Genomic DNA, 19,127 nt, shown 5'->3' with positions numbered 1-19,127 from the left:
TTTCAAAAATGATAGTAGTACTCACTACTTTAGTAAAAATTCAAAACAAGAATTACATCATGGTTTCATTTAAAAGACATTCTAAGATTAGATTTACAATAATTCGATGAAGTCTAGAGCTAGACAAGCTCGAGCTCGACTCAGAACCATCTTGAACGCACTCACGGAGAGTTCAAGCCAAGTCTTGTTAAGCTTGAGACGAACAATATCTCGAGTGATGTTAGCCTCGAGATAACAAGATAAGGGCCTCAAAAGTTAGGAACGACGCAAATTTAGAATTCTACTACAAATGTGAAGACATAATTGGTGACGAGATTTATATACATCGATCTCAAAACAAGCCGTCTTGGTGTACTAACTCAGGATACACAACTGCTACAATTTGTTTCAAAATTGTCAGTGGCTCTTTCAAGAACACATGGCCCTCCGTTGCTACAATGGAAAAATAAAAGCATAGTCAACATTTATAATATGACACGATATATACTATTTATGAGAACTCTAATTCAAATCAGAATCTGAACTGTGATGAGATTGGGAGAGGGAAAATGCTGTTACCTCTAATAAGAAGGCGTAGTTCCTTGGAGAATGTTTCGACATGGCCTAATACAGGCCTAATGCCACAAATTTGTATGACAGAATACTCTAAGTATAATGCCATTACTGTTACTTGTAGCAGCAAAGTGCAGACTTCCTTTATTTCCGACGCCACCTGTTTTGTCTTGTTGGCTTCGCACAGTTCTGTGATGATGCCAATCCCTTGATCCTATTAGGCAAAAATCAAACATATGTTACATGGAATAAGTATGCAATATTAAGTTGCAACATTTAATTGGTGACTGCATCAAATATTACAAGCATATACTAATGTTTATAGATGGTTGACAGAAAAATGAAACATAGAATGTAAATTAGAAGTACCTGCAAGCCATGTAAAATATCGGGCATTGGCAGCTCAGGGAAATTTGCAATGTCAACAAAACCAACCTCCTCTGCCTTTCTGGCAGCTGCTTCAGTTTGTGTGCATAAAAACTTCAAGAGCAGGAATGCAGTCTTGTACATCTCGATTGCAATTAAATCTGACAAATGTGTCTGATGAGATGAATTGATATCGTCATTCGACTGATCTCTCAAGACCAGAGCAGTTGATTTAGAGGACAAGAGCGCCAAGTTGAGATTTGACTTGCAGCCAAGAGCAGATAGAGCAAACCAACCCTTTTTACTGTTTACAAATGAAGGCTTCTTGAACAACTCAAGCTCTTCTTTGAGTACAGGATGGCAGGATAAAGGAGCTTCCCTCCGAAGTGATTCTCTAGGGTGCTGAGTTGCTCGACTAATGAAGGCTAACAAATGGATGCTTTTTTCCCGTAACTGGGACTCCATGCTTTGCAGAATTTTCTTCCACGAGTTTGAGTGCTCCGCCAAGACACAAATTAGAGCCAAAGTATTTTGTGTGGCTTTAAGCTCGTCTAAGGAAGTTTTTGATTTCAATGCACGGGCTCTTTTATTTTCATGACCGTTACTTGGGAGAACTGGTGCAGTTAGGTAATAGAAAACTGAAGGTGCTTTCTCAACTAATATGCATGCCATCACATAATCCACAACACTTGCAGAGTTATCTCCCAAAGAATGGATAATTGCTGTAAGTACAGCCAAGCTCAGCCCCCAGATGGGTTGAGACTTTTCGGTTTTGTCAAAATTGGCAAAGATGCTCTCACTTTGGATTACAGAGAGAGGTGCACCATCTGGAAAGTCAGACAAGAGCATTCTTAGTGAAGCTAGGATACCAGCATTTAGAAGCATCTCAGCACCCTGTCTCACGCGTGCAAGATTCAAAAGAAATTTTAATATGATTGGAACCATTTTGGACGCAGATGCATCTTGGAGCTTCTGAACAATATGTGGCAATGGGAAATGCTTCTGTATGATGGGGAACCAAGTAGCAGGGGTTGAGAAACCTTTCAGTATAAAGTCAATTGCAGCCAAGGATAGGATACAATTATCTGGGTGCTGAATGCTGATGCAGAGAACAGGTAATAACCCCAAACTTGAATAAGAAACTTCAGATGAAACTTCAGTTGATTCACTTTCGGTTGAATAGCCTAAACCCGAATCCTTGCAAGTCAGCTTAACTGAAAGGATCAAAATAAGCAAAAACCTAGTAGCTGTTTCAGCAGCAAGAGTTGGCCTGCAGCTGCTCAACACTTTGAGACCATAGCTTGAGGCCTTTAAAATAAGAACACGATCAGGCTGAGAAAGTTTTGTTTCAACTGATCTGAGGAGAAGTAGCAGTAGCTCTGCTTGAGCTGTAAGAATATCTAGCACAATATTTTCACTAGCACCGCCGGCAGGAGTCAAAGATGCCAGTGAGGCATGGATAGCCTGACATATGTGGTGAATGCCTGAAGAAACTACTTGCTCAGAGATCTTCAGCCCGGTCAAATCTTCATCCTGTACAAATTGGTAAAATCTCAAATTCGGCACATACAATTTTTTATTTTATTAATAAAATAATTAAAAAGAAAAGTAAACCAAACCAATCCAAAGATGGGATATGGGATATGGCTTCACTGTAGTATTGATATACTATGAACATCAATATAAATGTTATTCCATGATCCACCAATATGTTGTTATAGGCATTCGGTCAGGAATGGTGATTCCCTCATTTCAAAACTTACCAATCACGGAAAGAATAAACATAGGAAAATTCATTTTAATCCTACATACTATCACCTCCTTAGAATTTTGATATCAATGAATCTGAAACTCACATTGTTCTGGCGCATGTACAATAGAGTAACAAGCCCACGCAAAGCTGAATGCTTGGAAGTAGAGTGCAACATTCTTGAATTTGCATCTTGCAAAGAAAGGAGCATAGTTTCCACAAGGTCCTTGGACTCTTTCCAAGCAAGAAGATCCCACATTTCTAATCCAAGGTCTGTTTTGAGGCGAACAGTATCATACAGGAAGACACTCTTGACATTGGTGGGAAGATCATCATCCTTTTCATATTTATAGGCATCCAGAAATCTTGAATCTATCAGAAACTGTAATAACTCTTTAAATGGTCTATTGTCAATCTGGCGACCATTAAGCTCTCCTTGGATGTGGTAAAACAGATCACTTAGAATCAGATTCTCCAACTCTTGTCCTCCACTAAAATAACATGTATCAAAACTAAGAAATGGAGAAAAGTAACATCTACTTGGATAAATTAATGGATAAAAGCATCCAGCATCAGAAGAGAAAGAAAGTAACACCTACCTGTAACTACGCTCAGTATACTGGGTCAATAAATCTGAAAACGCTGGTAACTTGAATAACTGTAGAAGACAGCACAAAATGAGTGTACAGATTTCAGAGCTCCTAATGATAGAAATTATCAACAGAATGGAATGATAAAGCCAATATGTTGGCGGACAGTCATTTACGGTAAATGCGGTACATGGTTTAGTTGTAAGCAGAATGGGAATCAACATGAGATAACAATTGCTAAAATAGTCGAGTTTGATACCTTCAGATTTTGTTGTGTTGGTGTTTTTTCTCACATGAAATTACTTATATTATTAACCAATTATAACTTCAGTAACTCAAACCATATTATATACCTTTTCTGACAATGCTGAAATCCTTTCAATTAGTGACACAGACAAGCTCCCTGAGTCACCACTTCTTAATTTAACCATCACATGAACAGCAAATGAACCAGCAGCAACCTAAATACTCATCAAAAGCGACAATTTGAAAGGCGTAAGTGAGTAACGGAATTAACATTCAGACGATTTTATATACTTTGGAGCAGGAGAAGTTGTAGTTACATAAGAGCAGATAGCATGAATAGATCACCTTGGCACGTGTATGACTACTTTCATCATATTCTGAGGAAACACAGACCTTGATCAAGTCACTCAGAACTGAATTCTTACACCAGGATGAAATAGTCTCCTTTAGGCTTCCATTTTTTTTAAAATTATGCTCAGTTTTTTCTGCCCCATTAGGAGGGGATGTAGATATTCTGTTGACAACTGATGCAGCATGCCTCAACTTCTTTTGCACAAAAATCTCATAGCTTAGTATATCCAATACGTTGGAGAGCATTTGACATTCGCAGGCCATGTTTTGGAGATCCATTTCAGTTAACTTCTCAGATATGTTGTCTCGGTGAGCAATGAGCACCAGAGAACGGGTCAAATGTTTCCAGAACTCATCTGCAACTTTTAATTGTTCCAAGTTCTTCGAGAACTGAGGTGCACCTTGCCAAAGTGCCTTTAGAAACTTCAACAAACATAACAACATATTTGGTTTCCTAAGGAAAAATAAAATGGATAATAAATACTTAATCAAGAAATTTTTTAAGAAAACCAGCAAGCGGAAAATTTAATCAAATGAAACCATACCTATGTAATAAGTCTTCAGAATCTTTTAGGTACTGCAAAATTGCATATAAAGGACTTTCTTCCAAGGAATCTAATGATTCATTCTCAGTTTTCTTTGGCTGATGTTCAGGGGCATTTTGCACTTGAGTATTTGAGTACTCCTTCGACGCAATGACAGCAGCAAGAAAAGCAGGCTGTATTTGAGCATATCATTAATGTAAAACATAAGCAAAATCATCAGATTAGAAAATAAATTAATAAACATGAATTATCAAAGCATGTCTTGACCATTGAGACATCTGAATCCTCAAACTAAAGCCAGTCAACAAAAAGAGTTAGATTATAAAGAAATACTGTTGAGAAGATCCGACATGTAAATGATAAAAACTAGGTGCAAAAACCCATAAATGAAAACTACAGACACGTAGACTGATTATCAGTTACTCCCTATGGATAATTGCCCTATCACATCTAGCAGACCTAGACAGGTGACATGTAACTCTAGCATAGGAAGAGTGTCATTAACTTTAATAGAAAACTTCAGTTTTTATGCATATACTACCAAGTGATCCAAAGTTCTACAGCTTAGATCTATTGCATCATGTTACGATTAAAGAAACTGCGAGCAATGCGTCAGCAAAAATATTCGAGGACCGGGCATATTTCTGAGAGGAACAAGAGAAAACATCAATTTCAATGCTGATATAATACTATAAGCTATGGATAATAGTCAATGAATGATTAGTTGCAATCAACTTCAGATAAATGTCCATGGCGTTTGCAATAAACATGAAGAAAATGATAGAACTTAAAATTACAGAATTCTTAGTATTGATGGAAGAGGACAATGCAAAACTTGATGGATCCATATAGTACGAATCAAAACCTAAAATCTATGAAGGGACAAAGTAAGGACAAATAACCTGATTGCTTGCAGCAGAAGTTAGGAACCTCAAAGTAGCAACAATGAGATCCTCACTCGAAGGTGACTGTTGAAAAAGAATGCTGGTAATAGATTTCCTGAAATGGGCAACCTGCAAGAGGGTTATAAATCCAAATTAATAATGAGCATTTCTGACAACTAATAAATTGTTACACGACCAGTTCAGTTGCCAACCTGCTTATCATCCAACCCAAGATTCATATTGTTGTGGGTATAGGACTGTGAGATATCTGCCATAAACAAAGCAGAGAGCAATCTTGCACCAGCTATTTGTATATTCTAAATGAACCAGCAAAAGACAAGATATAAGGAATACCAAAAAGATAGGTTGACATGAATAATTAATATCTAAAGATGACATCATGACATACAAGGTAAGGTCTGACCAGAACGTAAAGTGGAACTCAAGCAGAACAACTCTATGGGGGAGGACAGATAAAGATGCATGAAACAAAGACTATCAGCCTTATAACAATACTGACGAATCAAGAACATGATTATTGAGGAAAATAGATCGTACAGCATTACAGAAGTATGATATAAATGATATGGCAGCAGTGATCACAGGTACTGGCTTTGTCGTCATTGATAGAATTGCTTCATGAAAAACAGAACTACCCTGTGGATACAAAACAGTTTTAAGTTTTAGTCAACAACAAAAACCATAAATATATTATCAAATAGAATTAGTGAAGCAGCATAACATTACTGAAAAATAATTGGTGCTCTGCGATATAAATCCTGAAGATGTAACACCTTAACATTTTATATAACAACAATGTCCATAAGTAAGGTTTTCTTTTGCTCCGGGGAAAGAGGAACCATATTCAGAAATAACTAAGAAACTATAATAATATAAGAACACACAATTTAAAAAGTGCACACCTTTGAAAAAGTGGATATCATGCTGAGCAAGACATCTAGCCCAGAGGATATTGCAAGCTCCAAACCCTCAATATCCAGTATGTCAAATAAACGAGATACATGAAGTTTCTGGCATATAAGAAAAGATGGTAGAAGAAAGAACAGATATCAAACACAATATTAAAGTTGCAGAGCTAAAGATACATAAGGATTAAGGAATAAGAACAGCATCATGAACCTCTAAGGTTGGTGCTGTTGTACAAACAATTCGGAAAACTGCAGAGTGTATAGAAGAATCAGAAAACATAATATCACGAACTACTTCCCCCAGCTTGGGACAGCATGAGATAGACGAAATACATTTCCTCATGACTTCAAACACCTACAAACAAAGAAATCAGACTAGGTAGAAAGTGCTCATTCGTAACTACTGAAAGAAATTAGAACTAAATGAGGATTGTTTGCTAATACTAGAAAAAAAATTATTTAATAAGGGGAGAGGAGATCTCTCCGTATTCATACTCTACATAAAGGTCTCCACTGTGACCAACATTTGAATAAGAAAGTGTCACAAAAAAGGTAATATAGAACTTATGGAATTCATGCGGGTTAAAGAAGAAACACAGAATAAGAGACATATTGTGTAAACTGTAAAAGAGATATCTTCTGCCATGTCTTGATGCACAAATATACAAGAAGATACATAGTCTGTGATTCCTTGAAGACTTTATTCAATACAAACTTACCCTTTACATCCTATGATTTCACTTGAGATGCGAATCTAGAGAACTGAGAACCATAAAATCTAATGCAATATAACTTCAAAAGTTTATACACGGAAGAAAAAGCCAATACCTTCTGTGTCACCTTCCACCGAGCATGTTTCACCTTATATTTCCAGAACTCGTGATTGATGAGAACATACTGAAGTGAGAAAACGATGAGTGCAAGGATGGTATCGGTTTCTAATCCTTTCTCCAGTAGATTCATTGTGAAGTCAAGCACTGCACGGTAACTTGCAAGAGTTAGTTTTCAGAATATTAATTCGTTGTAATGGAAAATCATTCAGTGAATCAACTGGTGAGGAAAACAAGATATGTCTAACAAGTAGAAAATAACAGAAAACATAAAATCTAAGAGCAATCAAGAAGAACAAAAGAAGATGCTAAAGATAATCAAAAACCCCATGATCTGCTTCTAGTATTCTATTGCAATGCAAGTTTCAAATGTAGAATTGAGTGGTAGGTAGCAAGAGAGCACCTTAACTTCGAATCCCCCAGGAAAGTTGATTTTAAAGATCATATCTGAATAGAAGCTAGCTGGTCGTGTTTTATAATAGCACTCTTAATTACAAATCTATTACTTGTTAAGTCAAAGAAGCTACATACCCCCAGAGGAGTAAAGCTGTAGCACAGAAACAAAACCTTGAAGAGTAGATGAGTATTTAGGTACAACGTGAGGATGATAAGTCAAGAAGTCAAAGAAAAAAGTTTGCAATGCTGAGCATACAAAAGGCATACAACTAAAATATTAATAAAAAACTTTCATACAGTCGATAATAAAGATCACAGGTTGAGGCAACACAAAATGTTATTTGTTATAACAAAATCATTTGGAGTATATTTTAGGGATCAGCACCATCTAACTAGGGAACCAAATAAATACCTGACAGAGTCATTGAGCAGTCACTCTGTTCACAATCAATCAAAAGCATTTTGGCAAGTCTTCCAGAGAGCAACCAGGATCCACTGAGATGAAACATGGAAACAACAATGTTAATAAAAAAGAAAACTTGAAGTTAGGCATCATATCAGGCTTGTTCTGAATCTTTAGACAATGAGAAGGAGGCACTGAATGGACTAAATATAAAGAGATCCCGCACGCTCAATACCCCGACAAAAACACTTCCCAGTTCCCAGAAATAGCAAGCGCTGAAGAATACACCAGAATGATTTAATGTAACATGCCAAATAACAGGAGAATATCTGGCGCAGCTGATAATCAACTCAATTCAGCATAGCAAGAGTTTTCCCCATAAAACAGTCATTAAGTATCAGTTTCTAGATTCCATAATTTGCATTCAATCAAATACAGTTAACAAAGTAGATCTCACAAATGAAGTATCTCACAAATACAGAATGTCTGAAAATTGACCTGGACAAATTGTTGGATCCAACATCAAAGGGATTCGTCCTCAAGGCAACATCAAAGATATTGCCCTTCATGGCCATTGTAGCTACATGAGACGGCTTGCTGTGATATAAAGATAGGAAAAGGAGACCAGTAAGAACCAAAATTGTGCATATCATGAGAAAAGCAAACCAATTTAAAGTAAAATATACAAACCAACTGGAATGGTTTCAAACTCAATTACAAAATTATCAAATCATATTCATCACAAGACACCTTATTAGCCACAAGGCCCACAACTATAGGGATATAGATGCAACACCAAATATACAATAGAACAACTATTTGTATGATGCTACTATACACCAATAAAAACTTGTGGCCATTATCATCATCAAATAAAATAATCAAGGCAGTACATATTGATTACCATTTCAACATTTTCGTCAATATGTTTACCCCCATGGACATCATTATGGCACCACTTATGCTTGGGGGGGCGTTTTTCAGCACAGCACAAACAATCTCGACAATGTCAATGCTGTAACAAGAGCCAGACAGAGTAAACTCACTTGAAGAATAGAAATACCAAGTGAACGAGTATCTAATAAAATGAAAAATGAAACTCTCGTACCGCAAATAACTCTGCTCATTCCCCATAACATAGTCTCCATCACAGGAGCAATTCCAAGATTTCATGAGAGTACAACAGATAGCCTAATGACATACAAATTGGCTTCATATCATTATCATCAGATACTCTATAGTTATAAGAAATACTTCAAAATTGTTTTCTGATTACAACATGATATCCCAAGCAAAACAATTACGTCAATCCACCACAAAAGTTAAACAGATAATTTCAGGAGTGTGTAGCAGTTCGCAACTGTAATTTCCATAAAAGTAACATAAATTTATTTAACTATTCGGAATCATCAACTTCACTAGGTGATAAAGTCATTCAGATGCACACCAAAGACAAAAGAATCAAGTATCAACCTCTGTCGCATACATTTTTTACATCAAGAATCCAGTTACTCACTCAAAAATTATTGTGTAGCAAATTAGGAATTTAGGCAGGTGTTAAAAGCTAACTAGTTCTAAGACATTTTGACCTCCTAGAAGAAAATTACAAAGGCACGGTCATATTAGTCATAGTAATCTGCAATTCTCAGCACAAAAGACGTTTATCGGAATCGACCTTGTTTTAGTTAGACAAAAGTATGATGAGATAAAAGTGTCGCATGCAAAGAGTACAATAAAACTAACTATAATAGCTTTGTAGATTATTCTTTCACACCCTACCTCCCCCATATCAAAAAACCGAAGGCAAAGTTAAGCTTCATACTAATGACAGGATGTCAAAATCAAGCAACCAAAGATAAAATAATGAACATGAACACAGATCCAATCTAAGCATAACGGTCGAGCATGTGTAATTAGAAGGCATGCAAATTTAATATGTAAAACCATCAGCAGTAAATTAAGCTTACAAGAGTAATCAATTTAGAGTTAGAATACCGTGTTAAAACTCGCCAATCGACTGAGCAAGTCAAGAATAACAATTACTTCCTCTGGGTTTTGCATATACAACTCTTTAGCCAACCGCAAAAGCAAAACAAGAACTCCAGACACTGTATGCTGCAGAGAAGACAAGTAGAGAGCAAGGCAGAGGCTAAGCTTGAAAGGAACAGAAAGATCGATAGACAGAGTCAGAGATACATATGAAGAGAGAAACAAGAAAACAAGTAACAGACCAAGTAATAAAAAGCATCAAAGTCCACATTCAAAATCCCTTTAAAATGTTAACAAAGATGATTCTTAGGAGGTAGCAGATAGCAATAACAAGACTATAAGCTGTATAGTGCTCAGGGAAGAAGGTAGTTTCTTCTGTGCATAATGGGTTGAAGGAATGTTGATAATTATCCGAATTAAAATGTGAAACAGACTTCTAGTCACAGCATAGACATCAAAGAAATAGAGGATGTGGAATAATTGTACAGAGAATCTCAAGTTTCAAATTAAGTTAACTGAATGACACTATTCAAGTTTACAATTTTATGCGTTAAACATTTACCTCCCACCTGACCAGAGCACAATTGTCGTCGAGCATTCTCAATACTTGACCCCTAGATTTTCCAGGAATTATCAAGCCTTCAACCCCAGCAACATGCAAGGGAGAATGTGTTTCAACGATCTTTGAAAGAGCATCCACTACTGAGCCATTCATAATCTCAAATGGTGTCGACAGTCCAGTGGACTTGTCTAGGAAATTGAATCTGCTCAAAAGTCATAGGTTGTATTAACTTGGGTTTAGTAAAGGTGCTCATAAGTTTTAGGTGGCAGTCAAATAATGAAAGACACATTAAAGTTATCTCAAAACACAGTTACTGGATCTATGTTGAACAAAAATATCTTAAGTGGTAGGGACCTATTCTTAAGTTAACCAACAAGTTCGGAGAGTTAACTACGGATTCCTTTAATATCTACCTTATGAGAGGAAAAAGAGCAGGCCTTGTTTTGGAACCAAGAACCCAAACTAATAGCTTATGAATAAATATTCAAATATGCCATCCTGTGCCAAGTTCCACTTACACGCATTCAGACGGCCATGCACCTTCACTCAGGGCTGATAACAAGCGAAGAATCTCAATAGTTCTAAATGGAAATTCGCCCTCTAGGTTGAAAAGAAGACACCTGACAGGACCGTCAATAAAGCTGTCCCTATCCCAAAACTGATCACATAGGGACTCCTGCAAGAAATTAATTTTCTTAAATATATTATAGTTGGAATATGATACTTAATCATCAAAAAAGTATTTAGCAGGCATACCTCCCCGTGGTATATTTTGCAAAGTATGTCCAATATCAATTTCAGGTTCTCATCCTCAAACTGCACGGCATGGAAGACATGATGTCTGAGCAACTAATGAAGAGTGAGGGTAATATGCACATCTATTTAGAAGATACCTGGATATTGAGTTCATAAGATGCAATAAATGCAGAAACAAACGTTCTTATAACTCTTCGGTAACCAGCTAGAGGACCCTAGAAAGAAGGTAGATAGAAAAATAAGGCATGGTACAGAATAAGTACATTAAGAAACCCAAGGAATTACTGGGAAATGCATGCCCGCAACAACTCACTGTCATAGAAAGGTACCCAAGGAAGTTACTCACATCTGAATATTTAAATGTATCACTTTCTAGAATATCAAGAAAATATCCCAAAGATGAAGCCTCCATAGCTTGACGAACATAACCAATATGATCTATCTCCTGCAAAGAGTAACACATTTAAAAGAAAACATAGATCCGAAAATCAAATTACAGGCATCATAATGATAAGATATGCTCGGAATAACAGAAATATGTACCATCAACATATTATTTTCCTCTTTTTCTGGCAGAGAAGAAACGAGACAAAGAAACAGAGCCCATGCTAAGATCAGAGGGCCTAATTCTTTGGACTCAAATGCATTGAAGCTAGAAATCATTGAATCAATTTGTTGAACTTCCATCTCTGAAAATCTAAGTGATCCCTGCCTGAGCAAGAAATAGCAAGCACTTCAGTTACTTGAGTCAGACAGTAAGCATACAACTACGAAAATAGCATCAAAATCCATATAGAAGATTGCACTTATGAAAATACCACCAATACATAAATGTTGTCAGTTACATCAAATTACATCTGCCATTACTTTTAACCTATGTTGCGGGCATAACAGCCATGCATAGTTGCACTCACCAGTCAAAGGTTTCGATTATTTGAAATGACTTTTACAATTACAAAAAACAGAATGCAAAACAGAAAATGGAATAAAAAAAATTTTTAAAAAGGACCAGGGGGGAGGGGGAAAGAGAAGAGTAAAAAGACATGCAACAAAACCTGAAAGAAATGTTATCATGGATCATCTGAAGGAGACTTTCAAGGTTTAAAGACTGAATGAGAATGAGCATCAGCTGCACTTTGGCATGATATATAGCACGAATAGCATCTGGTGATATCGCCAGCTTCTGGAAGTTGTAAGATCCAGTTACAATACCCTGCATGACACAAAGAACAACATGATAAATCAGTAAATAAAACGCTCACAGGTACATCAACAAGAAGAAAATCTCACCTCATATAGCGCACATAATCTTTTCCAGCATTCAGCGTCACAAGCACAAAACGACTCGCAATAAACAAGGAAAAGAATGTCAAGGATTAAGTTGTCCTCTATGAGTGTTTCCTCTGCCCATAAAGTGTAGAGATCAAAATCCTGCAAGAAACACTGTCAAATATGTGTCCATGTAATGTAGAAGACAAATTAGAAAAAATGCATAGTTATTACAATGAAATATACCATCTGATCCGGGTATTTAGATGATAGCAGGTCCTCAAAGATAGAAAGTAATTTACATTCGAGTCCACCAGAAATTAACCGTTTTGCCACCTCCAGTACAGTAGAAACTCCTTCCGACTCAGTTTCAAAATACACTGCACCAAAAAGGGTTTGCATTAGGAGGAGGATAAGCTAAATACTGAAACAACCGCACAATTTTTTAATGTAAATGTGAAAGCCAGACACCATAAGGAATAGCTGCTATGTTTCTTTAATTCGTGATTTCATACAAAGAGAGAGTTTGTCAATTTGAACCCACCAATTACCAAATAGAGTCTGTATATCTGCTACTATAAATACTTATTAGTTTAGCTTATTATTGCCGAAAGTCTGATCTATCTCTGTCACTCATCCATTCATTACAACTGGAAAGAAGGTGGGAACAGAATCTCCTCCAGAGATTTTACATTCTCGGAAGTAACCTAGCAAGTACAATTGAAGTGCATTTAATTAAGCAAGCTGAGTTTCAGAGATGCATGATGACAGCTATGGAACATTTTCTTTTATTCATGAAAACCTATCTTCACTCATTAACATAAGTTACCAACATTATTGAGCTGATATATCACTTTTTAAATTTGACAGGAAATATACGATAGACTACATTCATCGCCCAACCTCAAGCAAGAAATCCAGTCATGTTGAAATAGCATAAAACTTTCTAAAAATTGTAATAATATCCATGGCAGGGGCGGGCGGTGTATTATAATTGACATCAAAATAATGCGGAACCAGAGAGATATACTTACAGGCATGCATAAAGATCTGTCTTGTGCACTTCAACAAGCATTGCCGTTCAATGTAGTACTCAAGCATGACCTTATTAACAAAAGGCAAAAATGGCATACACCAAGGACATGCCATGAAGATATTTGTAAAGTATCAGAGACAAAGTCCTTCAAGTATTTTGAGATGAAGCTAAGAGAAATAAGTGATAAATATGATTCGCCTTTGAAAACCTCAAGTTCATTGTTGACAATATATAATTAATAAGTAGCTAACATGATCAATACCTAAAAGACCATATATATTATATACAAATAAAAGATTTGTGGTTGTAAAATCAAAACAAAGCACAAAGTTTGATAAACACGTGCACCAAATAAATGTATTTCATCTTGATGTGATTATTATTGTGAAATTTTGATAACCACATCTAGATGCATTACTCAGAGTCCAAAAAACACTAAGTAACTGCATAAGTGTTGTTCGTCTTATGGCATTCACGAGTTGAGAACAGGCAGCAGCTAAAGATAGCATTACATGCTTCCAGTTTTTCAATCACATACTGCACCAGTTGCAGAAAGTCAAATGGGTTGCACAATTATCAGAAGGAGAATGATATCAACTAACCAAATTTATAATATCTGTATGCAAATCATGGGTTGTTGCATTATGGCGCTCCAGCGATCTTTTGGAAATGATATATGATTGCACCTCATCTAAACACTGACATGTACACAAGTGATATTTGTGTCTCAGTAATGATAACAGTACCAACTAATCCAAACAGCACTTGGAATCACATGGAAGCTGTAAGACTCTGATATATAACCAAATTATCAAAAATGATGTCAAAGAAAATAGGTAAACTTTACCAAGATACTACTAATCTTCAGTGCAGCGTCTTTCAATTTCGGCTGTATATTCAACTCGTACGGGCCAACTTTCACACGTGGTGAATCCAGTGCTTCTCTCGATTTCTGATTGGGCGGCTTGAATTGCGACACAGTGTCCAAAAACCAAGCGTGATTGTCCTTCAACTTCCTATCCTAAAACACGGCCAATCGCACAAATTCTCAAAAATCAACAACGAAAAACCACACATTCCGCATTACCATACAAAATATTTACGATTGAGGTGAGTTGAAGTAATTGCAACGTGATTCACAGTTTTCTTACCAAAACTGGAGGGGTTTCGGATGACACGGTGGCGGTTTCAAGCTCGGTGAGAAGTGCACTGAAAGGATCCCACCAGAGTGAGGCGTCGACAATTTTTGCGGTGGTTGCAGGCGCGGTTGACGCCATTTCCGACGCCGGAACAATCAAAATCCGAAAACCCTAGAAATTGAAAAACTGCGCGCGCTTCTTAAATTTGGAAGTGATGGAAGAGGTGAAGAAGAAAGGGGTTAGGACGGGTTTTAGAAGCTGTTTTAATTTGGCCAAGAACTGGGAGTGGTTCATCTGCGGGTGAATTGGAGTTAAACGACGGTGTTTAATTCTAAATTCTGAATAGAGTTTATTTTTTTCATTTCTTTCTTCTGTTCGTAATTTTATTCCCTTTAATTTGTGTGTTCTTACTTTATTTTTGTCTTTTTTCAAATAATATAATTTGTGATTATCTTTATTAAGAAATTAGTTTTAAAATCATAAATTTTGATCATATTTTGATATTTTCCATATACTATAAAATTGGTTTAAAGCTATCATAAATTTTACATTTCGTTTGTTTTTTTCCAAATTGATTCAAGTAAGATATTTTCAGCAAAAATTTATTTTACGTGGGCAATTATGAAACGTTGTTGATAATTTAGATCATTTTTTAAGTTCGTGACAAGTAGGATAAAAAATCACGTAAAAAGCCGCATTGATTAGTTGTGTGAAGTAGGATAAAAAGTCATACTCCCTTGGTCGCACATTACTTGAAGCACTTCTTTTTCCTAGTCGTTTTGAAAAAATGACACTAATAAATAGTTAATGTGGAGAAAAATAAAGTAAAAGAGAGAATAGTGAGATCCATGAACTTTAAAACTGTTCTACATTATTTTTATTTTACTCTTTTCCACTTAGACTATTTATTAGTGTTCGGATTGTCGATTGCAACATGCGTTTGATATTATCCGCTTTGGGTCAAGCCCTCACGGATTTATTTTTGGGTCACTCCCAAAATGCTACAAACTGATTAGGGGTTGGACAGGATTATATACACCTTTCAACTTTCCTCAGACTCTCGATGTGGGATGAGTTTGTACATACCAACCCTCCCCCGAAAAGAAGTGCTTCAAGTAACGTAGGACAGAGGGAGTACGTGTTAGCCGGATATGGTGATTGAACTGCTGTAAAAAATAACAAACGGAAGTATAAAATTTGTGAAATTTTAGATTCGTTTTAAAGTTCGTGATAAATATCAGAATCTGACCATAGTTTATAGTTTTAGGGAGCAATATCTCTTTTTTATTAACGGGGTACTACTATATTAATTTTCTAACTTAAAAATATACTCATTCTGTTTCATTTAAATGTTCATATTTTATATTTAGAAATAAAATTTTCTATTATTTCTACTTATTAAAATATTTTTTCCCATTTCTACTTAACTATTCAATCTAAATTTTTGCGTAATACAAAAATATAATTATCTTAAATGGAATAGAAAATATACTCCCCATGTCCGCCATTACGAGTCTTATTCCTTGGCGGCATAGGTTTTAAGAAATGTTAAAAAGGTGGATGGACAAAATTTAGTGGAATATGGTCTCACTTGTATAGAGTAGTACTCCCTATGTCCCTCTGTAGTAGAGGCGTTTCATTTTGAGCACTCGTTTTAAAAAAAATGATAATAAATAGTTAAAGTTGAGAGAAAAAACAAAGTAAGAGAGAATAATATAAAGAAGAGTATTCTCTATATTATTCTCTCACTTGTTTACTTTTTCTCTACTTTAATTATTTATTACCATTTTTTCAAAACAAGTGCTGAAAATGAAACGTCTCTACTGCAGAGGGACGAAGGGAGTATTACTTTTAAATGAAATGTGAGTGGAATGGGTTGATGGAATGTGAGATCCTATTACCATTTATGGTAAAAGTGAATCCATACTCCTATTCGCGAACAAACTAAAATGTGAAAACGAGACTCTTGCTCATTATTATTGGATAAGCGCATAAATTATTTAATGCATTATGGAGTAGAATATTATCATTAGATTGTGAGGTGTAAATTGTCATTCTTTCAGTGGAGTTAAAAATTCAATATTCAAAATTATTGTAATGTTAAATTGTGTATTCGGAAGTATGGGGAGTGTTATGTTGTAATCTAATTCTTAAATTGCTAACTACAACTAAATGATATGCATTAGATCATTAAGGCACAAGATCATTTAGCTATAGATATCAATCCAGTGTAAAAAAATCAATTATGGGTATTAATGTCAATTAACAAAAAGTTAGTTATATAACTAACTTTTAAAAAATATTCAAAACTTTATATTAGTATAGCTATCTCAATTTAAATTATTTTTTTACACAACATACATCAAATTAATGATAATTTTATAAGGATTCTAACGAGATCTCACTTGCATATGTTCTGATGTCAAAATTTGAATTTTTGTTTGAATTTCGTATTTTTCAAGTATTAGTTTTATGTTAATATAGCTATCATAAAATGTCGATGCTAAATTATGTTCACATATTCAATGAATCATATTGATATGTTTAATACACTATATTGACATTTTGATCCAAAACCCTAATTTTGGTAGTTTTCTAATCTTTTTAAAATTAAATAATAATAATAAAATAAAATTACACGTGACAACTTTGAGACCACTAGATCTCTACATATCTTTAAATTAGTTATAGTTAGCAATTAAAAGTTTAGTTAGCAATTGATCACTCCCCTAGGGAAGTATATTATAACTTTTCGCTTATTGACTTGCAAGTTATTCAAAATAATTCTATACCCATGAATTATCCGATGCAATTAATCTTGCAAAATTCATAAATTGTTTATACAAGATTTTCATTATAGTATACAATGTGATAATTTTATTATTATATTCTTGAAGATTGTATTATGTAAAGTTCACGTGATATTTTGCAAGATGGGATCATTTACAATACAATCTTGTAAAATGCCATAATTTTATTGTATTTAAATATAATTCTATCGATAATTTTAACTTATGAACTTTTCAAGATCACTCACTTAGTTAATTCAATATGATAGTAACAACCATTCAAATTTTTTTTGCATGATTATATGTTTTATTTTATGACCAATTTAGAAAGTTTATGATGTTAATACTGTATATTTTTTATAGTACTTGTAAGAAGAAAAAAAACTTTCCCATTTTTGAAAGCTATATTTTATGTTTGCCACAAAATAGAAAAAAGCCAAACACAATAATGCTCAACCAATACATGTGTGGGCAATGAAACCTGATTTTATTGGTACAACGTTTTTAGAGGTTTGATTCAAGGATTATACAAGGAACCATTATCGATCATTTGAATATATTTTATGTGTGTAAAAAAAGCTTAACTATTAACTAGTACTTCATCCATCTCATAATAAGAATCAATTTTTGTTTGGTAGGTTCCAAAATAAAAGTCTCATTTCATTTCTCCTATTTTGGAACGAAGGGATTACAATTTTTGAAACAAAAGAAAAATTGTTTACTTTTTCCTCTGTTTCGTACCATCATTTCCTTTGACCATATGAACTGGACAGCACACGAGTTTCAATCCAGTGAAAAGGTCATGCAAGCACTGCTTGAAAATCAGTTTGTGGAGATCTAAATTGAACTGGTGAGATGGATGTTGATGCAGAACGTGAAAATATGAGATGGATTACTGTAAAGATGCAGAGTTCCACTTTTCCTCCCAATATTATTTAGAGTAAATTGATCATTTTTGCACTATCCTCTCCTTTACTGTGTCCGCCCCTACTCACGAGCTACAATAATTGCGAAAAGGGTCCTAAGGCCATCCACAATAGGAATAGCCCAGCAATAGTCCAGCCATAGCCTAGCCACAAACTCCTCATGCCATATCATCAACACTAAAAATCCTCCTACCACATCATAAATAGCTCAGTCATAGCCTAGCCACATCATAAATAGCTCAGCCACATCAATAACCACATCACTCAAAATTATATAAAACAAATAATTAGCAATCACACAAAATACACAATTTAATTTACGAGACATATACGAGAAAATTCAATAATATTATTAAAATTTAAAAAGTACATTAATTAAAAAAAATTACATAATTAACAAAAAAAACCACTGCCATGCAGTCCTCCGTGCCCATAACTATTCAATTAAATCCTTTTGGAGTCGAATATGAGCCTCCGTTTGGTGCATGTCGGTATGTGCTTGGAGGCGGCCGTCTTCATCGTGAGGTACCCCACTCCGTATGTTGGGGGGGCCACGCCGTGGCTTGGACCGGCTTCATTATCATCGTTGGCCCAATCAGTCAGTTGTACACCTTCATCTTCGACAATCATGTTGTGCATGATAATACAGGCGTACATTATATCAGCAATGCAGTCGACATGCCACAAACGCGTTGGCCCCTTAACTGCCGCCCATCGAGACTGGAGCACACCAAATGCGCGCTCCACATCCTTGCGCGCCGACTCCTGCCATGCCGCAAAGTAGGCCTTCCTCTCATCTGATGCGCATCGGATCGTCTT

General features: G+C 35.4%; 1 protein-coding gene across 2 annotated transcripts; it reads right to left on the bottom strand.

Moving 5' to 3' along the window:
* On the bottom strand, positions 1-14,928 carry LOC121747315. Of its 2 annotated transcripts, XM_042141332.1 has the most exons (32): positions 14,606-14,928; positions 14,302-14,475; positions 14,057-14,152; positions 13,453-13,522; positions 12,665-12,798; positions 12,440-12,580; positions 12,205-12,362; positions 11,693-11,861; positions 11,496-11,594; positions 11,287-11,364; positions 11,150-11,209; positions 10,912-11,069; positions 10,394-10,595; positions 9,838-9,957; positions 8,951-9,033; positions 8,747-8,857; positions 8,341-8,439; positions 7,852-7,934; positions 7,042-7,190; positions 6,425-6,568; positions 6,208-6,315; positions 5,843-5,941; positions 5,497-5,601; positions 5,303-5,413; positions 4,401-4,573; positions 3,850-4,309; positions 3,612-3,719; positions 3,268-3,326; positions 2,775-3,159; positions 922-2,451; positions 559-766; positions 1-432 (listed from the first exon to the last, which is right to left on the bottom strand). In XM_042141332.1, exons 1-32 carry the CDS (start codon positions 14,729-14,731, stop codon positions 332-334), a joined length of 5,901 nt encoding a protein of 1,966 aa, XP_041997266.1. In that variant the 5' UTR covers positions 14,732-14,928; the 3' UTR covers positions 1-331. The 2 variants fall into 2 exon arrangements, with proteins under 2 accessions (XP_041997266.1, XP_041997267.1); XM_042141333.1 differs by lacking the exons at positions 12,440-12,580; positions 12,665-12,798; positions 13,453-13,522; ... (1 more) ...; positions 14,302-14,475; positions 14,606-14,928 and having other exon boundaries at positions 11,693-11,857; positions 12,205-12,343.
* Positions 14,929-19,127: the final 4,199 nt, after the last annotated feature.

Source organism: Salvia splendens, chromosome 9 (genome assembly GCF_004379255.2).
Source record: "Salvia splendens isolate huo1 chromosome 9, SspV2, whole genome shotgun sequence".
NCBI lineage: Eukaryota > Viridiplantae > Streptophyta > Magnoliopsida > Lamiales > Lamiaceae > Salvia > Salvia splendens.
The sequence above is the reverse complement of the archived record's forward strand: the minus strand, read 5'-3'. Positions and strand labels throughout refer to the sequence as shown.